Source organism: Astatotilapia calliptera, chromosome 19 (genome assembly GCF_964374335.1).
Source record: "Astatotilapia calliptera chromosome 19, fAstCal68.1, whole genome shotgun sequence".
NCBI classification, from domain to species: Eukaryota; Metazoa; Chordata; class Actinopteri; order Cichliformes; family Cichlidae; genus Astatotilapia; species Astatotilapia calliptera.
Window position 1 is genome coordinate 13,887,316 of NC_137440.1, and position 10,438 is coordinate 13,897,753.

The 10,438-nt window shown below is 39.5% G+C and overlaps 1 protein-coding gene across 1 annotated transcript; it reads right to left on the minus strand.

Moving 5' to 3' along the window:
* Positions 1–455: 455 nt before the first annotated feature.
* Positions 456–10,157, minus strand: gnmt (glycine N-methyltransferase). The gene is made up of 6 exons (XM_026152251.2): positions 9,803–10,157; positions 7,469–7,596; positions 6,539–6,652; positions 5,878–6,020; positions 3,164–3,285; positions 456–2,048 (listed from the first exon to the last, which is right to left on the minus strand). The coding sequence occupies exons 1-6, from the start codon at positions 10,009–10,011 to the stop codon at positions 1,877–1,879; spliced, it is 888 nt and encodes a 295-aa protein (XP_026008036.2). The 5' UTR covers positions 10,012–10,157; the 3' UTR covers positions 456–1,876.
* Between the last annotated feature and the right edge of the window lie 281 nt (positions 10,158–10,438).

Below are 10,438 nucleotides of genomic sequence, written 5' to 3' on the forward strand. Positions count from 1 at the left end.
GAATTGATATATTTAGTTTAGGTATTCATGTTCCAGCAATTACCTGATTATACCTACATTTAATTTAGCTCCAGACTTGAATACCCAAGGATTTTTTATTTATTTATTTATTTTAAAAAGGGAAGACAAAAAGCTGCGCTCACACAAAACTTAAGAGTTGACAAATTCGTTTTTTCTGAAAACAATCATGCTAATGTTTCAGCCTACTGGACTTCAGTAACCGTTCATATTAGCCATCACTTACTGACCATTAATTAGCAGCTATGAACTACATTTTCATCAAACTCGCACGCTCAAAGGTAGATTCTGTTCAAAGAACCAGTTCATGCTAATTATTTGCAAAGCTAATGACATCCCCGGCAGCCTTCACTTCGTACTTGTGTTACATGTTACACTAGCAAACATCAAACTTTTAGCATTGTCCTAAAAAATATTGTGTACACAAACAGCAGTGCTTATTTCAAATATTTTTATTTTATGGCAAAAGATTTCGATAATCATGCAGGAAATGAATTTTATAAAATGTTTAACACCTTAACATCTAATGTTGCTTTTAAACTAATCATGAACTTTGCATACCGTACATTTTGTCCTACAGGAAGCACTAGCACAATATCACAAAGCACTCAGGCAGAGATGTGAGAATATTTCACTTCACTGTGGTCGAACTCCTTTCGCATTCAAGTGAAAATGGCCCTACTGAGTTTGCAAAAATACAGAAAAAAAATATTTACACCTGGATAATACAGCAGTGTAAATTAATGGTGGAAAACATGATGGAAGATTATCTACTGTGCAGAGTTTTCTTAGTCTACATGAGATAACAGTTTAATATTCTTAAATATCTTTGGTTGATAAGCAGGTTAGGCATTCAGTAATAATCTTATTACGTTAATGTCATCTTTCTGTTTGATGACGTGGTTCAATTAGTCGGGGCTCCAGTTTTTATTGTCGTTTCATGTTTGCTGATGCTCAGTACTGGCCTGCTTCATGTTCATTAGTGGCAGTTTCCACAAAATTTAAAGGCTTTCTGTCTAAAAGCCGATCGCAAAACTTACATTTCTACAGCAAAGTCTGTTCAGGTAGGAGAGGCTTTACTGTAACGACCCTTTAAAGAAGAGGAAATCTGATCTAACAGGCAGGTGAGGTTTTCCTGTATAAGTCGAGGTGATTCACAGTTATTACTAGTCGTTCTCTTGGGTTTACCTGAATTCAAATCTTCAATCTGTGCCTGTCAAAGGCAAAAGGCCAAAATGGCTGCATTTTCTTTCCAGGTTGAAAATACATTTAAAAAAAATCAGGCCACCGTAATCAAAGCCACAGATGTTTTTTTTAAGACCAAAGTGGTAAACTTACAAAATACACTCATCTAAGAATACATCTTTGTACGTTTTTGGCAACAAAAAGCAGGAGTACCACAAATGTACAGCACCATTTTGAAATGTGTTCAAAGAGGCGGGATGTAGAGAGCAGCCCAAAGAGATGAACGCATGAATGCACATTGGAGGAAAACTACCAGACATGGGCAAAACACTGGTCCGACACATGTAAATGTAGCTTTTCAAACAACAACAAACTGTTTTAAGTCAAACGAATGAACAGTGTCGACTAGCAGAACCAATGAGTCTTGGCAGCTCAAATGCCTAAAAGACAAGTTTTTTTTTATTTTTTATGTACTCTTAATTTAAAGCTACTGGGAAAAAAACCAAAAACTGCTTTAAAGCAACATTTTTTTTCAGTATCCATGTGACAAAGTGTGTTGTGATATTTTTGAAAGAAAGCTAATATATTGGGACTTTTTAAGCAGAGATGTTTTTCCCTCCTTCCTGCAAGCACTGTGTGCACATCAGTATCAAGGTGGCTCCCGGTATTCCTCTTAGGCCTTTTTCTTACAGACGTGGATGAAGTAGCATGGAGCCTGAGACTGGCCCGGCACGTAAGTCTTGAAATCTCCGTAAACGGCGTGCTCCAGTTTGCCGTTGAAGGCCTCGTTCAGCAGACCTCTGAAGCTGTCCAGGCAGTGAGGGTAGTAGGACAAACGGAATTTACTGGAGGACACAAACAGAGCAAAACACCAGAGTTACTGAAGTTTGGTAGTATTTATGAGATTCAGCTCAGTTTCAACTGTGATACTTAAAAGTATCAAAGTTTAGTTTTAACAATAACACTACTGCAGACCATTTGTCCTTGATTTCAGGAATGCAGCGCAGTTTAACAGCTGTTATTGTGTCTGAGGATGGAGCCCAGCGACCTCGGGTGTAAAATAATTTACACATCATGAATGATGTTTATAAAGCCCGATGAGGGTTAGGATTAATCACTGGTCTACGTGAAAAATTGTGCTCTTTTGTTGCTATGGTGATATATATATATATATATATAGATAGTCTAATGTGGCGGCATGACCAGTAACCAAGGTTACCCTAAACTAAGACTAAATGTGGGGGAAAAAAAAAAAAAAGAAAACATTTTATTTGACCAAAACATAAAAAAACATCTTTGATTAAAATTAAAGCCTAAATGACTTAATTTAAAAATAGAGGAAATATCCTTAGTTTTAGTATCTGTTCGTTTGATTAGTTTGCCTGATGAGTTGGTGATGGATGTCTCAAGACTGTAAATAAACTGCTTTCAAAAAGTCATGCACTTTTATTCATGTACTGATTTTCTTATTTCTTGCCTCTGACATAAGCCTTCATACAACAATAATAACACTAAAACTAATAAAAATCTAACTAAAACTAAACATTTTCAAAGAACTGAAAATAAACTGAATTCAGAATAAAGTCAAAATCAAGAGGAAAATTAATTAGAAAATGCAAAACCACAATCCTGCTGATGACGTTTAAACACCATCTAAAGTGAATGTAAGACAACTTTTTTTTTTTTTTTTTTTTTAGCATATTAATGAATTAACATTACAGTTTATGGCTGGAAAGCAAAAATATTCAAGGCAATGTAAACCTAAAGATTTGAGATACAGTAAAAGCTGCATTTAATGCATACAAGACATGAAATTGTAGATGCTATAATGACAAATGTATAATGTATTGTCCAGATCTACCAGTTAGAATAGGTCTCCCATAAAAGGATCAAGATATAATGTATGAGGTGTGAGCTCAGTCTCCTATCAGCTCTGCAGCAGCATCAGAGCCCGACTCACCTAACTTCAGGCACGTTCTGGAGGGTGGCCTGTGGCACTTGGATGGTGTAGTCCAGAGTGATCATATGTGGCTTACTGTTGACCCACAACACTGAGGTGGTGATGTCCTGAGTTAGGTCACTCTGCAACACACACACACACACACACACACACACACACACACACACACACACACACACACACACACACACACACACACACACACACACACACACACACACACACACACACACACACACACACACACTTTATCCTCATTTTCTTCTATGATGTCCAAACACAGCCTGAACAGAAGAGACTGATGAAAGGAAAAAAAGATTTGGTTGGTTCAGTGTTGGAGCACAAGAGCAAACTCAGGGATTACGAAGGCATCAGAAGCTGATTTTTGCCAACTAGCAATTGTTGACGTAGTATTTATATTGAGGCCTTCCAGCTGGATACTTCCTGCTTTGGCTGGATTAAAGAATATGGACGTTGTTTTTAATGCAAACATCTTGAATCAAATATGGCTCCCTACAGTCACGACCTGCTGTTGTGTATTCTCCACATCTCATATCTGAGCTCATTCCAAATGCAAGCCTGGCTGATTGTCTGAATTATGTGAACACAAGGTTAAAAACAGGGGATGAGACAGAAAAAAAAATAAAAAAAATCATACATGCAATCTATACAGAAGTGTCCACTTAATGTGCACACTAGAGGCTACGTGTACTTTCAGTCATGTTGTTTCCCCGTCTTCCCAAAGGGCTTTTTACTCATTATTCCTGACTTCATCCATTTTTTGCCCCATTTGCCAAAATGATATGAAAACCCAAACACATTTCCTTCTGTTTCTCCTGCACCAGTTTTAGTGAAAATCTCACAATATCCGTCAGGCTCCGTGTGGGGATTTAAGTCTTAAAGCCAGCTGCTGCTAGGGATGGCGTAAATAAACCATTCTTAAACAATACTGTCTGTCCCACTACTACTCGCAAAGCAATAAAAGACCAGATTGTGCAGAGAATTAAGATTAAAAACGGGCTTCTTTGTGCCATCCATACTGAGGGCTGAAGAATGGCTTCAAACTTCAAATTCTCTTTTTGGGCAGAGAGAGAAGTCCAAAACTTATGATCTGTATGACAATAAAATAAGGATGATATTTGAGAAAAAGCCAATAGATAACTGCACGTTGTATGACTAATTCACATTCAGCAAAGTATAAAAGACAGATGTAGCTTCAGGCCCTGAAAAGTGAAGCCAACACAGAAGTGCCTTAAACCTGCACTCATTTGAAGGACCAATGGGGAGCGCCAACTGTGGCTGCAAAATGACTTCCGGTCCTGTAAAAAGTCTGAAAACAAATTTCAGGTCTGACCTCTGTAAATTACTTTCTGATCAATTCTATCAATTCAATTTTAATCACTGAGTTTTATTAAAAATTAAGTGAATTTTGCATATTTCAAAGCACATTTCAAAGCAAAAGGACACCAATGGCAAAAATGCTCGTCTCAAGGCTTCAAAGTGGGAAATTCACAGGTGACGTCCAGGAGCTACGTCCATCTTTTACACCGTTGAAGGATGTAATCAGCCATTTCCAGGTCCAAATGCTCCATAATTTCCAAGAATAAACAAGCAGTTAGACACCACAAGAGCTCAGCCAGTGTAGGAAGAGCTAAATCAATATTTGGAGATTTAACAATCTGATATTCAGATGCATGAACAGATTCTCTAATATTTATTACATGTAGTCATTTATCTTATCCCCAAGTCTTCTTAGATCAGCTGATAGCTGTGCTGCCCAAGCTGCTGTTGCCAAAAGGGAAGTTGCAGAGTGTCCTCTGGTGGACAAATTATGCAATATCAACACTCGTAAGATGGCTGGAGGGTGTCTCTCCAATTTTTTCTTTACCTTTTAAATTTTAATTTAAGGGCTGTATAGGCTCCAGCGAATGGATGACAGGATGGATTTAACGGCTGATAGATCACCAAAAGGCTAATATTGGCCAACTGATAAAGTGGTCAGGCTCTAGACACCACTGAGTAAGAAATAGATCCAGTTCTTTGAACTTGAATAAACTAAACAGTGTATCTGTTCTCAGAGGTTCAATCAAACATACCGTCATCCTTGAAAAGAGAATAAATGACTAAAACAAACAGCAGCAGACAGAACGTCTGTGATCAGCGCAGCCACAACACAAGGTTAATCATTCATATGTTGCTGTGTGCTTTGGGTTCGTACCAAAAAATAACAATCCTAAGCTTCTCTTAGCAGTCTCTAGAGCGAAATCCCAGAAGTGATTTACCAAAGGATTAAAAGCAGAGGGGCACCGGGTCCAATTTTCTTGGCTGAGTCCATTTTTTTTTCTTCTAAATTTTACCCGTCGAAACAGATTTTTGCTGATTCTGATTTTCTCTCCACGAACTATAGGAGCATATACAAGCAAATTAAAATAATATTCAATTTAAAATAATATTTTGAAATTAAATTTAAATATTTGAAACTGTTCAATTGCCATAAGCCTGCAGTACTTTGGAAAGGGTTAAGAAAAACAGACTAAAATGTACACCGACTGTTAACTGATGCATTTCACCTTTCCAAACTAAGCAGGTGTCGTGAGCCTGAAGGCTGTAGTTTCCACCATGAGTTCTTAAAAGCTGTATTTACACTGTTATGCAATTATGTTGTAAAAAGAATAATCACTGCAGTAAATCCAATATTGGTATATGTTTGGTACCTTGTAGTAGATGTTCTTGCCTTGTGGAGCACGCCCGGTCTCCAGGATGTAGTCGTAATTGCGGTGGTCAATGATGAGGACCCCACCTGGTCTGACCATACTGGCGATGTTTCGAAGGGCCAGCTTTTGGTCACTCTGGTCCCCTAACAGCAACAACAGCACGACTGAGTGCATGAATAAGGGATCAAATTGGCAGCTAAACACATGGTAACAAACTGGAAGGCAAAGGCGTGTGCATCGATTCAAGGAGATGTTTGATTTGAGTTATGGATGCAGGAGTAATCACATGGCAATTTAATGAGTCACATCATCATTCTGACAAGGCAAAAATTATTTGGACACTTTTTTTTCCCCTTCCACAAATATATTTCTAATATCTCTGACAATCTCTGGGACGAAGGTTGTGGGATAAATCCTTTGAGACAGATCCTGTATGGGCTTGCCATGCCTCTACACCCTGCTACAGTGAGGTGAAAGAGCACTCCAGGGCACTGCAACATCATCGCTGGGTGTGTTCAGAGGTGCACCCAGACAGGTCATACCTTTAAACTCTAATGCCTACGTTTGCCAAGTCCAGGCATAATGAGATGTTTTGACAGGCCCAGAGGAAAAGCCCTTAAGCTCACCTATAAAATTAACAACACTTTTATTATTTGTGTACCTTTAAAGTCTGGTAAGTGGGCAAATGAGTTGCCGAGGCAGATGACAGCATCAAAACCATCTCCTGGTTTCTGAATGTCTTCTGATAAAGTCAGCCAGTTGGCCTCTTCAATCACTGAAGACAAGAAGGAAAAGAGCAGAACATGAGGTCACCTGAGGAAATGTAGATATCACCACAAACATGTGCACTTTGCAACAGTTTAAGACAAATGAAACAACTCTGAGTGCTGCCCACACACAGGGCTTTATTGGGAGCAACCCAGGCATGACGGCCAATGCAAAACAAACACCACACAGTCTTTGTTTTATTACTATAAGGAGGTCCGTGACTAAATGTCATACTGATTGCTTAGCTTTTCAACTTTAAGCTTACCCTGCCATCACTTGTACTGATGTTGCTCTGTTGATTAAGTTAACTTTATGCTAGGATGCACATTCTCTGACGAATGCTTCATTTGTGTCACTTCTTCTTAAGGTTATTTTCCATTGATTCATATGAGAGATCAATTTACTAGTTAACAATTCCCTGGCAACTCGCCTTGGCCCTTGTCTTATGCTTTAACTACCAGTTGGCTCATTGGCTTCAATATCCTTTAGCTGCTTCCCTGGAGAGGATCTCATCCCATGACTGGAGCTGCTCCAGCTCAACTTGTACTGCAGCTTGACTCTGTAGTCCTTGTTCTGCTCTTATGTTCCACTTGGGGATCAGAACCTGCAGCTTGTGCTGCTCTGCTGAGGTCACAGAGAAGAACAAGGGCTGCCGTCTCCAGCTGTAGTCCAAGATGGTGGACTTTTGAGCTAATCGTGAGGACGAGAGGCTCACAAAGAGACTGTCACAAAATGCTTGGCGAATATGATTTGATTACTGGCACAAATAGAATCTAAATCTGTGGAACTCACTGATTCAATAAATATATTTTAATTTTCATACCCCACTGGTCAAAAGCTGGTTCTTTTCTCCTGTCCCATCTCGCCTTCAGTGCATACTTGAGCATTTTGTCGCTGGCATCCACACTCACTAAATTAAACCCCTCCTCCACCAACATAATGGAGTCAATCCTAGAAAACAAAATCCATGAATACATTAAAAACAACAACCGACCTGTGAGGATCATGCAGTAGGTGTGTTTTGATTTTGAAGTAATCCCTGCTGTCATCTTCCCCTAAAAAACCAGTTTGATCAAGTCTGAGTGCGAGTGTGTGTTTGCTGTGACTGCACTACATGTGGTTTAGTAGTAGGTTGATAAGCTTATCGTCTCACTACAGACAGGAATACTAACCTTGTCACAGGTAAGGAGAGATGATTTGTATAGTAGCCAGAAGCTACTCCTATTTTGAAAACCTGACAGGAAAACGTGATTGTGGGCCAAACCACAGCCTGAATAGATGCTACTGACTGACTTCCAAAAATGTTTTCTCGGCAATTTATGAGTTAATAATAAACAATACTGACGTGTTTCAGTGCAACAGGGGGGAGGGATTCAATGGACAATAATGCAGAAATCATTAACATCTACTGGGTAACTACAAGATAATATAACAACAAAACAAATAAAGCTTACGTAAAAAGAACAGCCAGTTTTCAGATTTGGATTAAACAGTCTTAGGCTAAAAGCAAATTCATATCTTTTAGATTTCATCTTGGCAACAAGTCTCAAAGGACTCTGATGGTCCTTCATTTGGTTCAACTGTGTTCAGTCTGGTGACTGTGAAGGCCTCAGCTTAACAGATCCAGTATAATCCTTGAGGTATAAGTCAGGGATTCATGGTTCCCCTTTAATTTGTCTGTATGCCTATCCATTCTGCAGTTATACATAAGATTTCCTGCTAGAACCTATGGAATCCTAAATTAAAAAACTCTCACAGGTTCAGCTGAAAGTGATTCACAGCCTGAAGCTTCTTCTCAGAATTAGAAAGCATCACAAACACACTGCCAAAAATAGCTATTTGTAACCGTGATCCACGAGGAATATGTTTACTTCGAGGCTGCTGCACTATGGAGGGGCACCACTACTAGGGTATCGGGTCAGAATCAATGTGCTGGGGTGCTCCAAACCGCAGGAAAACAACCATGCGGCCTGATATATGGAGCTGAGTTATTATGGAAATGACTGCAGTTCTTACATGAACATTATAAGCTCTGTAATGTTGATTAGCAGCTGAAATGAGTGCTAAGTGATGAGCAAAGAAAAAAGAAGATACATTTATAATAAACATCAAATAATAAAATTGTTATAGTGCATCTCCAGTGAAAATTCTCCATGAGAAAAACAACAGCTGAGGTGACATTTATGGTCTGCTTGTCTGTGCTTAGGCAATGGCCTTGCTGCTGTGTGAAAGCACAGTCAATGTATCAAGGGAGATAAAAAAGACTGCAGGAAACCAGAAAAAACTCCTTTCGACTACCCAGCACTAGTTCATCACCCACTGACCTACTAAATGCAAGTTTAGGGTTCGCTTGTGTTTAGTTTGCTTTAGAAACAGGAAATTTAAATGGACAACACTTGCTTCTACAAGCTTGTGTCTCAGACATATTACGCCTCTCTAATTGAATCACATTTAACCAGCATGTGTAAACCTGCTGTGTCCAGACCAGTGCAGGAGGCAGGACGTGGCTCAGGATCAGGTGCAACTCTGCACTTTCATTCATTATTCTGTGGCTTAATCCGGATTTTGTCCCGAGTTAAAAAGGGTCAGTGAGTTGAAATTCCACAAACGTCAAACTCACTTGAACAGCTATAAAGATGGGTACAAGTACAAAAAGGCCTATGTGAGCTGAAATCACATTATTTTTTTACCTACAGATCTATCAAGAACAGCAAAGAAGCAAACACCATCATCACTATCAGCTACGCCTACACAACTCTGTTCTGAAGCTGCACAATCACTGTGAATCACACAAGAGTCACACCTTTTCACAAATCTGAAAAGCAATAATGCAGTCTGAATCAGCACGTTTTATGACGTCATCAGCAGCTGTTCACCTGCTGTATCATTGTGAGTTCAGGTTTTTGTTTGGCATATGCAATTTAAATCAGTTTAACCATTGACAAAAGCGTGCTCGAGATACTTGGATAAAGCCGTATTTAAGATTTTGTTATGGAAATTTCAGAACTTAAAGTTTTTGCTTATATTTTTTTTTTTATTTGATCATATTTATAAATCCATACTAAGTTGAACGATTTGTAAGTGGATTTTGATGAAGCAGAGCTGAAGCCCCTGTCAGACGTGTCACTATGAAACTGCTAAATTGACCTGACATTACCCTGTTCCGCAGGCTACATCCAGCACACTCCGCACCCCGTGCTGCTTCAGCAGGGACACCACCCAGCTCCTGTACTCCTGCGTCCTGCTCTTCGTGTCTCCGATGTACAGCTGCCACACTTTCGCTGCTTTGCCATCGGCGTATTGATCAGGAAGACCTACGGCTGCCACACCGAGGGACCGGGTCCTAAACACGCTGTCGACCGACATACTGCCGCTGCTTCTTCCTGCCCGGACCTCTACCTCTACCTTAGTGTCGAGCGGACAAACAACTTTGGACAATTTTAACTGAGTGAGGAAACGCGCTACCTCTCTGGTATGCTTGCCACATGCTAGCCGAGATGTTATTATTTATATGAACAACCTAAGAGAGAAACTTTAAGCCAATGACACGCCGTCGAGGACTGCCGCCTACTTTCTGATTGGATAACCTCAAGGGACCCGCCCCTTTTCTGTTTAGCATTGGAATACGTCACTCGAGTGAAGCTTTGCTAGGTTGCTAATTTTTCCCTTTGAACTTACCTTCCAGGATAAGTGTCACACTGTATTCCATCAAAGTTAAATACACGTGCATATTCAAGTTAAAATTAAGTTATGTTTGACGTTGGAGGAGAAGTATTTAAGTATAATGTTAAAA

Coding starts and splice junctions, on each gene's coding strand:
- gnmt (XM_026152251.2), bottom strand. CDS start 10,011: ATGTCGGTCGACAGCGTGTTTAGGACCCGGTCCCTCGGTGTGGCAGCC. Junction 6,653..7,468: donor ACCAGCTTTTGACCAGTGGG/GTATGAAAATTA, acceptor TCTTGTCTTCAG/TGATTGAAGAGGCCAACTGG. Junction 6,021..6,538: donor CCACTTACCAGACTTTAAAG/GTACACAAATAA, acceptor TGTTGCTGTTAG/GGGACCAGAGTGACCAAAAG.